The sequence below is a fragment of the Rhinatrema bivittatum genome, chromosome 4 (assembly GCF_901001135.1).
Source record: "Rhinatrema bivittatum chromosome 4, aRhiBiv1.1, whole genome shotgun sequence".
Lineage (NCBI taxonomy): Eukaryota > Metazoa > Chordata > Amphibia > Gymnophiona > Rhinatrematidae > Rhinatrema > Rhinatrema bivittatum.
The window spans coordinates 453,787,892-453,808,705 of record NC_042618.1 but is presented as its reverse complement, the minus strand read 5'-3'; the positions used below and the strand labels follow the sequence as shown (position 1 = coordinate 453,808,705).

The 20,814-nt window shown below is 45.4% G+C and overlaps 1 protein-coding gene across 1 annotated transcript in view; it reads right to left on the bottom strand.

Annotated features, from left to right (window-relative positions):
• The window catches only part of SLC6A15 (solute carrier family 6 member 15), a 99,941-nt gene that overhangs the window by 58,727 nt on the left and 20,400 nt on the right, over positions 1 to 20,814 (bottom strand). Inside the window, 2 exon segments of the mRNA XM_029597086.1 lie at positions 1,339 to 1,482; positions 1,484 to 1,497. Of these exon segments, the coding sequence (XP_029452946.1) occupies positions 1,339 to 1,482; positions 1,484 to 1,497 (158 nt within the window).

The window sequence follows — 20,814 nt, the reverse complement described above, 5'->3', positions numbered from 1 at the left end:
AGGATATGGTGCAGGCATTGAGCCTAAGGAGCACTTAAATTCATACAAGAAACATAAAACAATAGGCAAAAGCAATGCACACCTTCAAAGTGAGGCTAAAGACATTTTTATGGGGAGCAATATAAAAGAGTATCTAATTTAAAATGGTTCCCTATCTTCACAACAATAGAGAAGAGTCAGGCTGGTTAGACCCTGGGTTTCCCCATAGGTGACCACCAGAGGACGCCTACCTCAATACTTTTGCAGTAAAATTGCCTTTTGTACATCAATATAAAACATTAATAAATTAAACCGAAAAATAACCCAAGCGTGCAAATCAGTGATTATTCATTTAAACAGGACATGTGTATCTCAGCATATCACTGGGGAGAAAAAATAAAGAAACCTAGAAGTGCTAAACTAATTTATTTGTAATTTACCAAGCTGAAACTCCTCTAACAGAGGAAACCTCTTCATGAATATCAACCACTAAAATAAGACCGCAGTTTATGTAGTGAACGTCTGGCTAGCAATGGGCATTTACTGTAATTATTTCACTGGGCCTGTGTGTTTTTAATTCCATTTAAAAAAAATACAGAAAACACAACAGTTGTGCACATGAATTGATTTAGGGCTAATATTCACCAAATTATAGCTCATGATGGTAAAAAAAAGCACAAGCATGTCTGGTCTGCCTATAAATCACTGGATAAATTTTGCGTAAGCCTCGTAGCAGCGACATAGGTAGGTGATCTACACCGTGTAACATCAGGCGGATTTCCATCCAGAAACTCCCTGGTTACTTTGACGTACACACATACATTTTCCCCCCAACCTTAATTGCCCCGAAGAGAAGAATTTTCCAAGCAATTTATGCACAAAAAACATGGATCTATGCACGGAAACTGACTGCCAGAAAACTGCCCTGGGTTTGTGCATGCATGAAACCCAATTTCACGCATGCTTTTTCATGCACAAGCCAGGGGCATTGCAGGCGGAGTCTGGATCTACATGCATACTTTTGATTTTAAAAATTCGCACACACAAGTTAGGCACTGCAAAGAGCAAGTGCCACTTTGCGCAGGGGAGTTCCATGATTTTCAAAGCAAACTTTTGTGTATAAGTTCACTTGGAAATTTGCTGTTACTTAGGCACACTGCTGCCACTTAAGTTACCCGTGAATTTACAAAATGACCCTCGAAAGGACTAAAGAGCCAAGAGGATGGAAAAAAAAAAAGCAGCAGTACTCCACCGCCATTAAATCTTTAGCCCACACGTTTGCGGTGTACATTACTGGCTGTATATGCTATATGAAACAGTTTTACTTCTTCTCTGTGCATTTCTTAATTATCAACTTACTATACAGCTGGCAAATCCAATCCCTCCCATCTTGGGACTGATGAAATTCCACACTCCGATGCTTCCTCGTCGGATTCTCTGACCCACACAGAGCTCCAGGAAAAAGAGCGGGATTCCTATCACTACCAGCAGAATCAGGTAGGGGCACCAGGTATGCACCTAGAAAACAAGATCAGGTACATCACTAAACACAGTCTGCAAAAAAAAAAAAAAAAAAATGCCTTTGTATCATTTGGGAGCAGAAAGCCATGCAGTTTTATGGCCTACACATTCACTATGCAGATTAACATTTGGGATTTAAAGATGTCTTCATGTTTTAAAGCAATTTATGGCAAACTGTTTCACAAAATACTCCTGTGAACAAAGAAAGGGCCTAAGGACTTATAAAAAGAAGGGCGATTCGAATTTTACAGTTCCTTAGCAGTCCATAGGGATGAATAATGTAAATTTTTAATTGTATATGCATCCTAAAAATGTTTCTCTCTCTAATGCAATCATAATAAAATGTAAAAAAACCCACCAATGTTAGATATTGCTCTGTTTCCAATGATATGCATGTCCAGTTACTTATTGCTTTTCATGATAGACAGGGCCAGATTTAAGTTCTGACTAAAATCTCAAACAAAAAACATGCAAAAAGGCTGCAAAGGTGAAAGCACCTTTAACGCATGCGAAAGTACCATAATGCATGGTGCGATGCAAATCAGAAAAAGGGGAGGAGTGGGATTTGTAGCCTCACAGCTGTAACACAGATTTTAACTGCACCTTTTTCAATTGCATTAAGCCATGTGATATGGCTTTATCGTGCTTTGTGATGTTTTTGCAAATAGTCTTTTTAGTATTTAAGCTGTGAGAGAGAGAGAGAGAGACTCTCTACAAAGCTCTTCTAGCAGTCAACTATTTATATCACCTAGCTGTAATGCCCCCATAGTAGGTAGATATTTATACCTCTATAGGAGGCCCACATAGTTACTTGAGGTGAGGTTTAGGTAGGAGGGGTTAGGGGCCACTTTGACTTTCAGAGTAAGACATATGAACCGAACAGTGCACTCTTGTGAAGATTTGATGACCTTCGGAGTGAGGAAACATCCAAAGATGAGATATGTGCAATGTTCTCTCAACCTAGCTTGATGTTACCCAGGTAGAGAGTCTCTCGCTCTCCCCCCCCCCCCCCCCCCCCCCCGCCAAGTGGTTGTAGGTAGGAATTACAACAATTCTGGCCCTTACTGCAAAGTGCGAAAAAGTTATCACAATTTGCAGTAATACCTATGCGAAGTGCTAAGATAGGCAGTTTATCGCAAAGTGTGCTATTAACATAAAACACACCCCTTTTCCTATCGCATGCGATATTTAGTGCATTTTGATAAATCCAGGCCTTTGTTTGCCTAATGTTGAAATAGCACAACTTTTGCCCAAAAATTTAATTTACTGTAACTTCAAAGAACGAAAGAATTCAACAGAAAAAGTTGTGCATGCAAACATTTGTCCAGGAGGTGGAGGAGAGGGGTCGGACCACCAACCCAGCAAGCAGCAGTGGTTAAAAATGCAGAGACGGCATGAGCCACACTCTACTCCCATCACCATCCCCTCAGCCCTCATGAAAGAGACTAAGGGAGTTTTTGTTTGATTTCTGTAAATAAATAGTATGAGTGTCTATCAATTCTGAAAAGATCAGTTTTTGGTTGTGCTACGTACGGCAGAAAAGAGATGAGTGAAGCTTTGTCAGTGGTAGTGTTCCATGTGGTGTGAAGGGGAGATGTGATCAAACATGTAGGCTGTAGCCTCATTGCCAAAGAAATGAAAACAAGCACTAGTGCTTCCTTGTGCAATAGTCAGTGTGTGTATTTATTAATACAAATGTACAGTATGGGGCGATTTTAAAAGGCTTACGCGCGTAATATACGCGCGTAACCCTTTTAAACCCGCTCCTGCGCACCGAGCCTATTTTGCATAGGCCCAGCGACACGCGCAAGCCCCGGGGTGCGTGTGTGTCCCGGGGCTTGAAAAAAGGGGCAGGGAGTGGGTGGGGGCGGGACTGAGGCCTCCGGCACAGCAGCCGGGCCGGGGAATCACATGTCAGCACTCAGCCGGTGTATGCAACCTACGCCTGCCCAGAGACAGGCGCAAATTCTTTAACAAAGGTGAGGGGGAGGTTTAGGTAGGGCTGGGGGGCGGGTTAGGTAGGGGAAGGGAGGGGAAGGTGGGGTGGGAGGGAATGGGGAAAGCCATCGGCGCTCCCCGAGGGCTCGGAGCACGCAAGGTGCACAAGTGTGCACCCCCTTGCACGCGCCGACCCTTGATTTTATAACATGCGTGCGGCTGCGCGCACATGTTATACAATAGGGCGTAGATTTGTGCGTGTCGGGTTGCGCGTACAAATCTACGCCCGCGCATAACTCTTAAAATCCGGCCCTATATAAATACCATGATTTTAGATATTCGTACAGTGCTGGGGATATATAGTCCCATTAAAGCATGCTGTGTGCTTGAGCACTTGAAAATTAGATCCGTTTAAAATAAGTCTGCATGCATATAGAGGCAATTTTCCAAGGGTTTCTGTGGATAAACAGGTATTTATTAACCTGGGGAAAAAACCTGAGGGTTTGATTTTAAAAGCGTTACTCACGCAAAAATGCCCACATATGCATGCGTGTGGTCCGCACGCGAGCAAAGCGGATTTTAAAATGCTGTGAACTGGGAACAAACTGGGGAAATGGGCAATGACATTGGCACATGTCTATTAAAATCCCCCCCACTTACATGGTAGAAGCGGCATCTGTTCAATCGAGTCTATTTTATAACACGCACGCTTATACGCTCGTATGTTATACAGGGAGTATGCCTGCAACTTTACGCGCATATTGGCTGGGCATTTCTGTGGGTAAAGACTGTATGCATGCAATTTTAAGTGTATTTGGAAGAGATATTCTGATGGTGGGGTCTAGACGAAATTTGCATTTACACGCATATTTTTCCCTTTTGAAAAGGATGCACAAATTGTGTAAATTTCCCCGAAAACTTTCCCTGCAAGACACAGCAAATGTAGCTTCATGTGGGTATTTTTCATGGGATAATTTTCAAACCAAACTTACATGGGTTTGCTTTGAAAACTGATGTAATTTAGGAGTATAACAGCCCACAAATTTATGTGGGCTGTTATAGAATATAAGTGATATGAGTACATGAGGCACGAGTCAGCCAGTGTGAGAGAGAGGGTGTGATGTGAGTGCAAGGGAAAAGTGGCTCAGAATAGTTGGCTGCTATATAGATCGGGGCAGGGCTGAGGGCTGTTGCAGAGGACCCTTGAGGCTGATAGGGAGTCCCGGTCATTTCTCAGTGGTGACAGTGATTGGCTGGAACTAAGGTATAGCACGCTCTGGAGGGCCACACGGTATGTGGCTTCCAGCCAAGGAATATCACGCAATGGTTAGATTAAAAATAATTAGTGGAAATACCCTATGTAGTTGCAAACGGAGACTCATGGTGCCCTTGCCTAAGAGAAATTGGTTACAATTGGGTCGGAAGCCCACAAAAGCAAGCGGAAAATGCCAGGACCAAAAGAAACCATACAATTTTAAAAGAAAAGCAAATAGCCTAAGACAGATGGTGTGAATGTTTGTCTTACTATAGAGAAAGAGTAGGCCAAAGCAGTTTTTTAAATGTTGATCATGACTATCCCTGTTGGGGAAAAATGGTAATGGCCTCTTAAAAGCAATTTTTCCCACTGAAAACTTTGGTTAATGCTTAAAGATAGGGAATGAGTGTTAAATTTGTTTCTAGGGGTGCTGTCTGATACAGTAAAGAATCAAGATCATTGCAGCTAGTGTTGACTATTTTCCCAGAAGCATAAGAATTGTCAAACTCTCTCCCCTAGGAAGTAATGTGGGCTGCACTGCTGCAGCAGCGCTCGGCCTGGCTTTACACTAACGCCAAGCATGAGAAAAATATCTTGGAGGCTGAAGGCTGGAGGAGCAGACGACAAGGCCTGTGAGAGTCTGGGCGAGTCTTGCTCAGGGGCATGGCTCCGGGAGAAGCAGGAGGCGTTAATGGAGTGGTAATGGTGAAGCTTCCTCCTACGTGTCCAAATATATATTTTTGGGCATTGAGGCTATTTTCCTTACTTGATAAATATCTCATTGCTTTAAAATCCCTTGTTATTCTGTTACTTATTTATTTTTTGCCCTATCACTCTTGCAGAGGTCAAAATAATTTGGGTGCATCAATCCTTGTAAGGTTCTATTTGGCCTATAACACATCTTATCAAAACTAGACTTTGAATCCTCAGGCATTTTCCTATCTCTGTACCATGTTCTACAGTAGTTAATGATTCTCGTGGCGTTTTATCATAGCTAGTCCTTGCTGTTGGTTGGTGATGGTCTAAACCCCCAACCTTTTCATAACTTTAATGCCCTGCATTTTCATCATTCACACCTGAGGATCAAAGTCATACAATGCGGTGAGCAAAATTCATAATTACACTAAGCGGAAGGTATCTAAGGGGCCCTGCAATAGTGAAAGTCATTGTGTGAAAGTGAGATGTCTGTCTTGCATATGGTGTGTGCATTGACTTGTAACTACCAGACCATATCTTTTCATCTATATTTGTTCAGTACCCACCCAGTGAAAATGGAATAAGATAGACAGGATGTTTCTTTTTACAGGCTGACATGATCGAGTAATTACAGTCTAGAGCAAGAAAAATAAGCAATTCAACCAAGAAACAGGCAAGTCGATATGATGAGCAATCTGCCTAATTGATGTACACAGAAGATATACCACAACAAATAGTTCTCAAGATAATGATGTCCATTCTAATTCAGATTTTATATGCTGCAATGCATGAAACCTTAATCATCACCCAAATATAAAAGGACTCAAATGAAAAAACCATGACAGGCACATGATTTATGGCAAATCATTTTTTCTTGCTCTAGTGGTACAGAAGTAGCAAACATTACTCTAAAAAAATATGAAGCCTGATGATTCCTAGCAGTAATATTAATCACATGATTGCTCATTTCTTGCTACTGTGGAGGGAGGGTCTGCATCATTGCTTAGTGCTGCTGAGGTATTAACTGCTAGGGAATGCCAAAGCTGGTTCAGTGACTTCATCTCTTCTGTTGGGGCATTAACTGGTAGGCTCTAACACTAAGTCTAATGAGCAGCCGCACAATGCATATAGGAGAATCAGGTTCGAGACTTAGACCCAACTCAGGCACCTCAGGCCATCTGGATACGAAAGTACAGAAGAAGCAATGTTCATTGCTCACAGAAGCCACGCACACCACTTCTAACTGCTGTCCAGGTTCAGACTGGCACTGAAGATGCCTACAAGGGCAACCTATCTTTCACTCTTGACTACAAGCCTGTGTAGTAAGATGGGAAGGGGGAAAACACTGTGCAAGAGCCCCCTAAGGTCCATCATTAAAGACAACTCCCCAGCTTGATAGTTGTGGGGCCAGGACTTGTTCTAATCTTCCTTAAAAGGCAAAAAACAAAAAAAAAGACTTTCAAGGGGACATAGTTGGTATTCATACAATAAAAAGTTTCCTATATTTGTATAGATTCATGAAAGGAAAGTTTGCATCACTTTGTCCTCATTTTCCAAACTAAAATATTCTTCTCGATGCATGGAAACGCATTCGGAGATATTCTTGATGGTTTTGGTTATTCATGTTATCATAGATGCGAGCCCTTGGGCAGTGGTGTGGCTGACGACGCCAAGCAGACAAACCTACTAGCTGACAGCAGATGGACTCGCTCTTACTAGGACTGGAGCTAGAGCTTCACAGATACCAGCCCCATTCCCTGTAGATTGAGCCGTTGGGTTCCAGGGGCCTGCAGGGCATAAGTGAAAGTCCCGTAAGAAGCAGGCTGACGAAGTCAAGTCTCGGGCAGAGTTGAGGGCTGGCAGCGAGCAACGATATCCAGGTCCAGGCCAAGGTCAGGACATGCAGCAAGCAAACAGTATCCGGGTCCAGGTCAAGGTCAAGGCAGGCAACGAGCAACCAGCATCCAGGTCCAAGCCAGGGTCAGGGCAGGCATCAGTCCAAAAGAGTAGTCAGTATCCAAGGTCAGAGGTGAGAACCAGGAATCAAGCAGAGACAGATGGACAAGACAAGGCACAGGGGACCAAGTCATAGGCAGGGAGGACAGGGCAAGGCAAGATAACGAGGCAGAGCAGGTAAGGTAACAACGAGGCAAGGCAATGTAAAAGGCACAGAGACAAGTAGCAACTCACAATGCGATGTAGGAGGACCTGTTGCTGAGGAGCCGGGCTGTGGTCCCAGCGATGCTCATATAGGGCCAGCATGCGACATCATCATAGGGGGCCATGGAGTTTTTCCCAGCACGGGCCCTTTTAGCTCCAGCACACGCGTCTAAGGAGGCCCAGGAGGAGGAGGAAGCATGGAGGCATCCCTGCCGTAGGAAGGAGTCAGCGTCAGGGTGATTGAGGCCCACCCCAGGACCATTTCACATGTCAACAGCTAAGATACAGGGTATCCCAAGACAACAGCCGCGACTTATCAATGACTATGTCATGATATCTTGTGATATAAGATGGTGGCAGAAGGCATGACATATACTGTATATTTACTGTACATGAATGGATGAGAGCTATTCTTCGGCAAGCTAAACGCTGCTTGTTCTTAGTTCCTAAGGGAGCCTGCAACTACTGTCGACTTCATGTATCAGCAACATTCTGTGCCAGATTTTGAGTGCTTCTTTGAGTGTTCACAGCTTGAAATATCTCTGCATCTGTTTGAACACGCTGTTCCATATCTCATAATTAGTTTTCATTGTGAAATAACCGATGCAGTCCTTTATTAATACATGCTGTGGGGGGTGGGGGAAAGGGAAGAAGAGTTCTTTTTGAGTTATACTGAGGTACACAAGTGGGTCAGATCAAAACAAGGATAATTTTGGCTCCCCAACCTGGGAACCTGATACAATAACAAAGGACGATTAATACTATCTTCTGTCAGGGCTGGTGCTAGCATTTTTGCTGCCCTAAGCAAAAAATTGCTGAGCTGCCCCCTCCCCCCCCCCCAGTTTTGGTTTTGTTTTGGGTTTGATTTTTAACAAAAAGTTTTGTTGTTTTCCCCAAAAACCAACCAACTGTGATAGCTTGGGTGACAGAGACTTGAGAAACAGCCAGGAGGAATAAGGAGGCAAACTATGGCTGCATCCTTATGTGCAATTTTATTTACCAGTAAAAAGCAAAACAGAAAATAATGCAGCTCACTTTGAAGTTCGAGTAGCGCTCAAATATCAAACATAGCAGGTCTTTGCATAGACTGGGTTCCTGCCTGCTCCCTGGGGCCTCTCTAACCATTCTGGGCCCTGATTCCTTATAGGTTGGTGAGGGGAGCCCCCTTCCCCCCAGAATCCCTTGCAAAGCTGGTCCTTAAGGAGGACTGGGCCAGATAGCTGTGGCCGGTCCCTTAAGGTGTTCTGAGGAAGTTTCCTGTACCCTTCCCCTCAGCTCATCCTTATTAGGGTAAGTGCCTGCCTGGATTTGGGACACCTCGCTAGACAGGAAATCTGCTTTGGGATTTTCCTTTCCTGCCTTATGTTCGATCTTATAGTTAAAGATTTGTAGGGGTAGGAGCCATCTTATCACTCTCATATTGGACTCCTATTTCTGTTTATCCACAGGAGGGGTTGATGATCCATCATGAGCCTGAACTGCTGCCCTAGCAAGTAGTGCTGAAAAGCCCCTAAGACCCACTTGACCACCAAGGCTTCCTTCTCTATTGTCGAGTATCGCCTCTCCCGTGTCAATAACTTCTGGCTAATGTATGTCATTGGGTGTTCTTGAACCAAGATTGCTCCAAGGCCTATCTCTGAAGCATCATTTAGCACCATGCAGGATTCGGTAAACTCCGGGCTTACCAGGACTGGTTCAGGGCATAACACTTCTTTCAGGGCCTGGAAGACCTTCTCTGCTTTTGTGGACCATTGGAACTTCTTGGGAGCTTTCTTCACTAACAACAGTATGAGTGGTTCCACCCTCTCCGAATCACTGGATATGAATTTCCTATAATATCCCATGAGCCCAAGAAACGCATTCACTTTCGCTTTTGTTTGCAGGACTGACACCTGGGCGATTGCCTCGACCTTCCAGGTCTGCGAGTGGACCTTCTGCTTCCCAAGGGTATATCCAAGGTTCTGGACTTCTTGCCCTCCCTGCAAGCTATACTTGGGATTGGCTATCAGTCCTACTTTCTTCAGGCTTGTTAATATGGCCTGGAGTTGGATTAGATGTGTCCTCCAATCCAAGCTGTACACTACAATGTCATTCAAGTAGGTGGCTGCATAACCTTGATGTGGGCACAGCAGGTGGTCAAGCAAGAATTGAAATAATGCGGGGGCTCTGTGGAGTCCAAATGGAAGAATGGTAAACTGGAAGAGTCCAACTGGCATAGATAACGCAGTCTTCTCCTTTGCCACTGGCATGAGAGGTGCCTGCCAAAACCCTTTCATGAGGTCCAGGATAGAAATATACTGGGCTGACCCCAAACGCTCAATCAGCTCATTCACTCGGGGTATCAGGTGTGCACTGAGCTTCGAGACCTCCTTGGCCTATTTAAAGTCAATGCAAAACCTGATGCTACCATCTGGCTTTGACACCAGTATGATGAGTGAGTACCAGTCACTGTTGATTCCTCTATAAATCCAAGCCAGAGCATCTCCTTCATTTTGGCCTCAATGGCACAGTGCCAAGCCTTGGGAATCCAATATGGCAATTTCTGTATAATGACTACAGGAGGCATAATGATGTCATGCTGTACCAGATAAGTTTAACCCAATAGGTTCAAGAAGATCTCCTTTTTTCGCTCTACTAGCTGCTTTAAGTCATCTTCCTGTGCGATGAAGAGTTGCTCTCCAAAAGGAACTTGGGTTCGGTCCACTTCCAGGAAGACCTCTGGGCCAAACTCTTCTCGTACCAGTCTGCACACTGGTTCAATCCACTTCTTCAGAAGGTTTATGTAATTTAAATTTTCTTCCGTTTATCTGGCCTGGCTATTTTTTAATCCACAGGCCTGTTTTCTCCAGAATTTCACAGGGCCCTTGCCAATGGTATAGCAATTTGTTTTCTGAAGATTGGAGGAGGAGGAGTACAGGGATACAATCTCCTGGATGGAATACTCTTTGGATCGAGGGATGATTATAACCTCGGCCTTGGGTAGCCTCAGCCTTCTCTAGGCCTAGGCGGGCCACCTTCCCAGCTTTTTTAGGCGATCCTGCACTCGGAGAACATAGTCAACAAGGTTCTGACCAGGGTTCCCTTTGTCTTCCCAAGTTTCATGAGCTATGTCTACAATTCCTCTTGGTCTCCTTCCATACAGTAACTCAAAAGTGGATTGTGAACAGGACGTAGGAAAGCAATGAATCCCAGTTCTTGCCATCTTCATCTATAAATTTCCTCAACATTTGCTTGACCGTTTGATTGAAGTGCTTCACAAGGCCATCAGTCTGCAGATAATACACCAAGGTATGCAGAGTTTTTACCCTGAGCAAGGTGTAGAGTTTTTTCATTACCTTAGACACTAATGGGGTTCCCTGATACGTCAGGATCTTCTTGGGCAGCCCAAGTCATGAAAAGACTTCCATTAGGGCAGTCTTCACTGTCAGTGTCTTCATATTTCATAGCAGTACTGCCACTGGAAATCTCATGACATAGTTAAGGATGACTACTATGTACGTATTTCCCCAAGTAGGTAATTCTAGTGCTCCACTAGATCCATGCTCAGCCCCTCAAAAGGGGTCTCAATAATGGACATTAGTATGAGAGGTGCTACTGTAAGCCTGCAGGTTTTGTGAGTTAGCAGATAGAATAGAACTGGCAATACAACTGAACCTGTGGGTGTAGGCCCAGCCAATAGAAATGTGCCAATATTTTCTCTCTAGTTTCTCTTCCCCCAAGGGACCCCCTAAAAGGTGGCTGTGTGCTAGTTGCAGAACCTTCCGGTGATATGTTTTATGAATTAGAAATTGTAGTATCAATTCCCCCTCCACACTTCCCTTTGAGACTCAGTAAAGTAGGTCCCCTCCCATTACAAAATAAGGAGGAATCTTAACCTGCACTCCAGGGACTACCTTTCTCTCCACCCTCTGTATATGTTCCTGGACACACTTATAGGACTCATCCTCCCTCTAGACCCATCTGAAGCTCCCCGAGTCACTCCCATTTTCCCACTCAAAGCGGCTAGGTACGACATTCTAGGTGAGTTGCTGATCTTCCCGACTCCGACCTTTCCTCCCCGGTTGCCTCTAAATTAGCAGCATATTTTTCCTGTTGGCTTTGTCTCCGGGATTTAGGAGTCTTAATGATACAGGTCTGGATCTTCTAAGGGGAAAGGCTCAGGAAACGTTAGTTTTTCATTGTTGGCCTGAGGTGAACCTGATGTGAGCTGGTTCCACATGATTTTGAAATTCAGACAATCCAGTCCTATCATTATAGGGTAGGAAATGTTTTTTTTTCTGGTTATTTTGATCACAAAAATTTGTCCTGGGGATGCTGTAGGACCAAACAATGCATGCTGAGACAAAGAGCCCAAAAATGTAATTTCACCCTTAAATGCAATGCAAAAAAGTCTGAAAGTACTTAATTTGACTGGACCTCATAAGAAAGGTACTGAATTTTACACCATATAAATAGTATATGACGCTGGGACATTTTGAGTTTAACTCTTCCTCAGGGGTTGAAGTTAGCACCCGATGAAAAGGCAAATGCCAATGTTCAAAAAATATTACTTGAAGAATTAAAGCATAAACTGAGCCAGAGGTTGGATAGCACTGCAGTCCCGCGGTGTTCTGTGTCAAGAGAAAGAGCCCAGCAATTGCAATGCAATCCCCTTCTGAATCATTTTTGGAAGCTCCACACTGTGGGGTAGATTTTCAAAGAGGTACGCGCGTAAGATACGCGCATACCCCCCGAAAACCTACCCCAAACCCCCCCTGCGCGCGCCGAGCCTATTTTGCATAGGCTCGGCTGCGCGCGCAAGCCCCGGGACGCGCATAAGTCCAGGGGCTTGCAAAAAGGGGCGGTCGGGGGCGTGGTCGAGTGCCCCGACACAGCGGCCTGTGTCGGGGCATGCCGCGCCGGAGCGCGTAAGTTACTACTGCCCGGAGGCAGTAGTAACTTTTCCAATAAACGGGCCGATACAGTAATGTCTGCAGGAGAGTGGGCGAATCCCGGCGCGCGCACCAGCCACTCACCGGTGCGCGCGATTCTGTATTTATTTATTTATTTATTTTATTTATTTAAGGCTTTTATATACCGATGTTCCTGTACTAGTGCATATCACGTCGGTTTACATAGAACCAAAGTTGGAAATTACATCAAACAAAATTTAAATTAGGTCCGGCGGTAGATCCGGGCAAAAGGAGCGGCGGCTGTCAGCGGGTTTGACAGCCGTCGCTCAATTTTGCCGGCGTCAGTTCTCGAGCCCGCTGACAGCCACAGGCTCGGAAACCGGACGCCGGCAAAACTGAGCGTCCGGTTTTCGGCCCGACAGCTGTGGGCCGAATTCAAATTTTATTTTATTTTTTTTTACTTTTTTTACTCTTCGGGACATCTGACTTAATATCGCTATGATATTAAGTTGGAGGGTGCACAGAAAAGCAGTTTTTACTGCTTTTCTGTGTACTTTCCTGGTGCTGGAAGAAATTAACGCCGACCTTTGAGTCGGCGCTAATTTCTGAAAGTAAAATGTGCGGCTTAGCTGCACATTTTACTTTCTGTATCCCGTGCGCATACCTAATAGGGCCATCAACATGCATTTGCATGCATTTGCATGTTGAGGGCGCTATTAGGTGTCGCGGGTTGGACGCGCGTTTTCCTCCCCTTACTGAATAAGGGGTAAGGGAAAACGTGCGTCCAATAGCAGGCTAACAGTGCGCTCCGTCGCAGCAACGCGCGCATGTTATAAAATAAGGTGTACATTTGTGCACGCCGGGTAGCGTGCACAAATGTACCCCTCGCGTGTAAAATGTAAAATCGGCCCCATAATGCATAGAAAGACATGGTTTGCAAACTGGTTAAAAGATAGGAAACAGAGAGTAGGATTAAATGGTCAATTTTCTCAGTGGAGAAGGGTGAACAGTGGAGTGCCTCAGGGATCTTACTAGAAATAATGCTTCTTATTATATTTATAAATGATCTAGAAAGGGGAACAGTGAGTGAGATGATCAAATTTGCAGACTACACAAAATTATTCCGAGTTATTAAATCACAAGTGGATTATGAAAAATTGCAGGAGGACCGTGCAGATGCTTTTTAAAATCAGGCCCTCTGGTTTTAGTGGGGAGAAATGCCACATTTTTAGTGCAACTGGGATCTGAGAAAACAATTTGGTAGGCCCTAGTCACTTTGCTCATGCTCTGTTTTTACATGTTATACCCGTGTCCATCAGTACTGTGCTATTCCAAATCATTTTCTTGGTGATTAGGTGCATATGTTCATATTATGACATGGAATTCTCCTTTGTAGAGAATACTTTAAAAAGCATTTGCACGCTTAAAACTGGGTTTTACAATGGTTAAGGAAAACCTAACAATTTTTTTAATTTAGTTGTGTTTTACATTTTGTTTTGGTTCTGTTTCTTTCTTTAAAAAGAAAAAAAACAAACGAAATAGAAATAAACGAAAAATAAAAAACAAAACTAAAAAATGTCAAATCCACAGCCAACCCGCCCCCCCCCCCCCCCACACACACACACACTCCCAGACCCTTTGCCATTCATCTCCCCTCCCCCTTATCCTGTATTGGAAATTTTCTTCAAGGGGCAGAAAGGATCCCCGGTCACTTCTGCCCTGCCGCTGCTGCTATTGGAAGTGGCGCTGGCAGACAGAGGCCGACGCAGCTTTCTACAGCGAAATGTAACAATGGCATTGGCCTTGCTCTTTCGATAGCAACTGCAGCAGGGCACGAGCAACAGGGGATCGCTCCTACCCCGTCAAGAAATTTTCAACTACAGGGTAAGACGGTCTGGGAGTGGGGGGGGGGGGGGGGGTGTGGAGAGAGGCCCCTAAGTGTTTGGAGGTGGTTTTGGAGGAAGTGATGCTGTTTCATTTTTTTTCTTTTTTTTTTTTTCCCTTACTGAAAACAAATGAAATTTAGTTTTTCCTTTGCTTCCTTTTAAAAATGAATTGAAAAGAAAAAAAACGGTAAATGTCATATAAAATTTCCTGTTTCAAGTGAAAGCGCATCCCTAATTCAGCATAAATCTGGTTGAAATTATAACAGAAATATTTTGCTATCCCATCACAAACAGTAATGTTGATCTTTTTCTTGCTTCATAGGCGCTCTGCCATTCTGACCATGGGCAACTTTAAATTACCTTTCTGCTGTATTAAATGTCATAACACTCCTACCGGCTTCCTGAAGAGAAGATATACTCGCATAACTTAATTAATAATGAAGGACAAAATACATCACGGTGTGAGGCTTCTCACACACCACGGCAGGAACTCCACCATCAAGCATCTTCTGGCCCTCATTCAAACGCTGCTCAGTTTGTATTAGAAGCTATTATTATTCGCTTATTGTCGCTATTAATATATTTGCTTATTTATTTACTCATATATTTGACCGTGTTATCGTTTATGTTTTATGTTGCCTTTATAATAATGGATATTATGTTCATTTTACATTATGAAAATTAAAGCAGCTCAGAATTGCAGGCTACAGCAAATAAATACAGGGAAATTAAAATTTACACTGATGGCTAAACAGCAAGTTGATGGCTGAGAACCAAGGAACACATCAGACAAAAAAAGTGCTTTGCAAGGACGGAAAATAGTAATACAACACTATAAATAGCCTCCTTGCAACTTAATAAAGTCACCCTCAAAGCCACAAAAGAAGAGACCGTCAAACAATTGCTCTACCAGCCGACTGGCGGCTCGATCTCAGTTATGTCCGGATCCTGTAGGGTGAGGCAGCGGCTTTAGAGCCATGTTCCATGTTGGATAACGGATTTTTATTTGTCCCCACTTACACAGTCCCTTTCAAAGTTGATTCATTTATAAAGATTCTTCAGATTACTCCAAATTAAGTCATTTCTTTCTAAACACGGCACCGCGGCTTTTGAAACTTCTGCTGTTAATCCGAGACCTATGCGGATGATGCCTGGCCCTTTTGATGCCCACATTACATTTAGGGGCTTCGTCTTGTGAGAATGAAAGAGACTATTGATCGACCTAAGCAACAAGTATTTTTTTAATTTACATCAAAGGGAGAAGAAAGCACTTGTTGATGTAGCCCATGATGCAGGTTTTATAGTTAAGCCCGCCAATAAGGGTGGTGGAAATTGTTATACAAATTCATCCTCAACAAGTTGCTGACAGCTAAATAATACTGATTGTGACCGCAAGATGATAAAGAATCCGACACAGTGGCTTAAAGCATAGGTTTCAGATTTTGGTTTTAGGTGCGCGCAAGCAAGATTTTCTCACTAACAGTCTAGAAGTGGGGAACCTCTGGTTTTCCTTACTAAAGGGAGTGTACTAACCTGCTGGGGAAGTTCAGAGCTATTCAGAAAAAGAGAGGTTTGGGTCTTACTCCCCCACGTGGGAGCTGCAGATGGTGTAGCCTTGCTGTTTATCATCCTCAAGCACTATGGAACCTCCTGGATTTTTAGTTAGCCTATCAATAGGACAGGAGCTCTCTGTCTGCTGCCTTTCATTTTTTCCTCATTATTGAACAGAGTGGAGTCTGGGTTTCCCTCGAGGGTCTGCCTGCCAGTCTGGTAATCCGATTTTGGGAAATGTTTCCCTGTGAGAGCCATGGCACCCCTTCACACAGGATCGGGGCGGCCCTGTGCAACGTTAGGGAAGATTCTGGCAGATCTCTATCACTCCTTCAGGGGGTGGTGCTGGCCGGTGACCCGATGCAGAGGAGTTTCAGCTTTAGGTATCCTGTTTAAGAGAGCATTTAGAGAAGTTTTTCCTCCCTTCCTGACTCTGTTTTGCTTTTTCCCCTTTTGAGTAACAAGCTGCTTTTTCTTGGCACCTGGAGCTGAGCGCCCTTGGTGCCAGGGACTCGGTCTCCTTTCTATGGCAAACAGGGGTGTCTTCCACTTTGATCGAACCTGAAGGGGCTGGAGGAGTATCTGGGAGGGCTGAATCTTTGCCTTTTGAAACACTGCTGCTGTGGACTCAAGCGGGGTTTGGCTTGAGAGGGGAGCACCCACAGGTGCTTCCAGAGAGAGAGAGAGAGAGAGCGAGCTAAAGAAGCTAAGAGGCCTTCAGGAAAGGTAGGAGCCCTGGGACTGCGGGTCTGATATACCACTGGGACTGGATCCTGACCATTCCACAGTGGGAAGAGACCTGTGAAAGTTGGGAGGGGAGGAAAGATTTGCACTAACTGCAGACATCGTGACTGTAAAGGGAAAGCGGCTTCCAAGAGGAATTCAGAGACTTTACTAGAAGAGTGAGATCACAAGTTTATTAGCCTTTCTGCTGTCCTATTATTTATCAGCTTTATTTAAATGCTGAATTGGGACCTGTAAATATTCTTCAGTCATCAAATCAACTATCAGAAAACGAAGTTGGAAACCACACTGCTTCTCGGTGTGCTTTTTGGATGCAAAAAAACGGTGATTATTATTAGTGCTGTTTACAAGGATGGAATGGGGCTTGTACTGCAACAGGGCCTTGCAGCTATTGCCCCCACCCCACCCCCACCCCCCTCCAGGGAGTCCTGGAACTCAGAGTGTGAAATGCAGTGAGGGAGAGACTGATACCCCGCAAGGCTCGTAGTACTGCTAGCTGAACCCTGCGATCCAACTCCTCCTGAAAACCCATGGGAGGACAGATTGAGGAGGAGGAGGAAGAGAAGGCATCACCAGAGTCTCCTCGGGACCCAGAGGAGGCTCGGTGCCCGGCACCAACATCAGTGGGGAATGCCTGGGACTCCCGGGTCTGATAGAGGCTGAGGCCTCCTCTCCACGGGGTCGCTTTGGTGCTGGCATGGCGCCTGCCGGTGCCGCACCTATCCCGTGCCGCGTAGAGAAGGTGACCACTGATGATGCTTGTGAGACTTCCCTCGGTTCTCGGCCCGGTCCTTCCCCGGCGCTGAGGAAGGTGAAGGTGAAGATCCCGATGTTTTGGAATGCGATGACACCGGAGATGTCCTATCTGCGTCCCCTCTGTCTCGAGAGGGTCCCGATGGAGGGGTGGAAAGGGACGGCGTATCTAAGGGCTCCCCCGCAGCCTCTCGGTGTTAACACCCCCGATGCCGGAGTGGACTGGGCAGTCTTTTTGGACCCAGAAATCTTCTCCATCTTATATAGCGGGGCGTGACGGCCTTTGGGGGTCATCTGATCGCAAAAAGCGCAACCTAGGTCATTGTGCGATGCCACCAAGGCAGAAGAAACAAACCTCATGCGGATTAGTGATGGAAATGGTCCGAGGGCACTGGGGGCATCGTCAAAACTGGATGATGCCATATAAAACATCCGGTGAGCATCGGATGGCCGGCAGTCACCAGAGAGTGACACCCCGGGAATCGACCGCCCCTTGGGAAGGAACTGACCAGTAAAGAGGGACCCGACACAGAAAAAAAACGACTGACAATCGACCGGGGAAAATACTTTGAAAGGGACGAAGAGCAGAGCTCCACTACCGCAAGGCAAACACTTTGCGGAGAAAAGGAGACTGAAAAGGGACCCCGTGTTTTCCAAGCCGGGCTCCATCTGATGATGTCACCCACATGAGAGGACTCCCATCCTGCTGGTCCTAGGAGAAACATAGCTTATTGAACAAGAAAATAATTCTGAATTCAGTTTTACAATCAAGAAGACAAAAACACATATTTTACTTTTCCAGGTGAAATTTCGAAGGAGTTACGCGTGTAAATGTAACACTTTATCGCAGCAATTTCCAAAAGCCACTTATGCACGTACAGTGCACTTACGCAGGTAAACCCTATGGACAATTCAATGGCACATATTGTAACAATTTTCAAAAGCCAACTTACACGTGTAAAAGATATTTTTAAGCTTTTGGAAAATCAGACCATTAGGTAGAAGACCTGCATCTGTTTCTTGGCCTAATTGCTTCACTCCAGGAAGGAGAGAGGGTTGACAGTGATCCACCTGGGAACAGGCTCTTTGTTTTGTGTCTCCTAAACTTGGCTAAGGAGATTCCAGCATAGCTCTGCTGGCCCAAAAGGGAGATACATCTGTCTCTTGAGCTGAAGATACTCCCTTTGAACTGCAGTCCAAAACGATGACCCAGACTTCTCCCTTGAAGCCATTCTGACCTCAGATCTCTGAGAGTGTTCTTGGAAGATCTGCCTTCGCAATACAGCCTGCATCAAAGGGTGATGAAATCCAATCATTTCTCGCTGTACTGAAAGTATAATGCAGGCTTAGTCGCACTCTTTTGCTTTTTTTTGGGACACAGCTGGATGGTGCTTTGGGATTCCAGAAATCTTTGGATACCCTGAGGTGAACTCCTGCTTTTACAACTGGAGGCTTCTACTCTTTGTTCCTTCTTTCAAACGAAGACTGCAGTTCTCTCAGGGAAGGGCGCTCCTGCTCTCACCTCCTCACGTAAGGCTCTCTTACTCTTCCATGAGAGGTGCTACTATTTCCCTCTAAGTCCACTCCACTCCAGGCTCACACAAAGGGCTTTGAGACCAAGGAAGGTAAACAAATACAGGGCATATGCATAAACAAACATAAATAAGAACAAGACACCCATTCCAATTTCGTAACAAAGAATATGTAATTCTTAAACATACTTCCTAGGGGTGTGCCCTGATTTTTTTTCATGTCGTTTTCGTTTCTGGTCGATATCTGTTTGATTTTGTTTTTAAAATGATTCGGGGGGGGGGGGGGATGTTTATTTTGGGTTTTCCTAACCTCGGAGTTACTGATAATGTTACTGATAAGTTACAAAGTGTCCGTTGGGGGCGCAGTTCATTAGCTAGGGGGTCTGCCATTGGCTGTCGCCTTTGTCACTTGTCGTGGGGGGATGGTCAGTGCCTGGGAACAGGTGTAAACAAACAGGTGAGGTAACAATTAGGGGTGTGCATTCGGATTGACCGCATTAGTAAAACGCAACTCATATTTTTTTTTTACTTAAAAAATTGATTCGACATAAACGATCGGATTTCCCACATATCGAACATAGATATGTTCGATATGTGGGAAATCGCGATTGTTGAGCCAAAATAAAAATATAAACCCCCTCACCCTCCTTAATCCCCCCCCCCGACTTACCACAACTCCCTGGTGATGGAGCGAGGAGTGAGGACGCCATTTCTGCAATCCTTGGCGAGAAGCATGTGACGTCGGTGGCACGTCGAGTGACGCCGGCGTCACGTGATTCCCGGCTCGTTCGCGCCGGACGGCTCGTTCGGCCCAAAAAGAACTTTTGGCCAGCTTGGGGGGGCCTCCTGACCCCCCCAAGCTGGCCAAAAGTTCTTTTTGGGCCGAACGAGCCGTCCGGCGGGAACTCGCCGGGAATCACGTGGCGCCGCGTCACTCAGACGCGACGTCACGTGATTCCCGGCAAGCTGGCCTCCTGACCCCCCCAAGCTGGCCAAAGAACTTTTGGCCAGCTTGGGGGGGTCAGGAGGCCCCCCCAAGCTGGCCAAAAGTTCTTTTTGGGCCGAACGAGCCGTCCGGCGCGAACGAGCCGGGAATCACGTGACGCCGCGTCACTCGACGTGCCACCGACGTCACATGCTTCTCGCCAAGGATTGCAGAAATGACGTCCTCACTCCTCGCTCGATCACCAGGGAGTTGTGGTAAGTCTGGGGGGGGGATTAAGGAGGGTGAGGGGGTTTAAATTTTTTTTTTGCACATATGTACATATACCCAACTCATTGGATTTTTTTTATGTCCATATTGGCCGCAAGTGGGACCCCCTTTCGGACATAAAAAATATGAACATAAAATTTTGCTCTGCACATCCCTAGTAACAATAGCATCAGGTTCCAGTCAGCAAAAGCAAAAGCAAAAGCATGCAATGCAAATGCATATTTTGAATTCGCCAATCCCTTTGTATTTTAGGAGAGAGGAAGAGGCCCCGGCATTTGGGGCAAGCAAACTCTGAATTCCCCTGGCGTGTGTCTGTGTTTGGATGGGAGGTGGTGACTGGTGAAACAGGAAGAGGCTGGGGTGAATGTATGGGGTGACAGGTGAGAAAGAGAGGCAGCCTGGTGTGTGGGGGGTGGACTTGTCATATCATACAGTTACCCCAGTCACCTCCACATACACAAAACTGCCTCTCTCTCTCCCATGTCACCCCATACAGTCACCCCAGTCACGTCCCTTCTCATCAGTCACCCCCCCCCCCCCCACCACACACACACACACACACTAGGCTGCCTCTCTCGCACCAGATACTACCCCTACCAATCTCTCTCCCACCTGTCATCCCAGTCACCTTCCCTCTCACCAATCAAAACACACACACCAGGCTGCCTATCTCTCACCAGTGACCACCACAGCC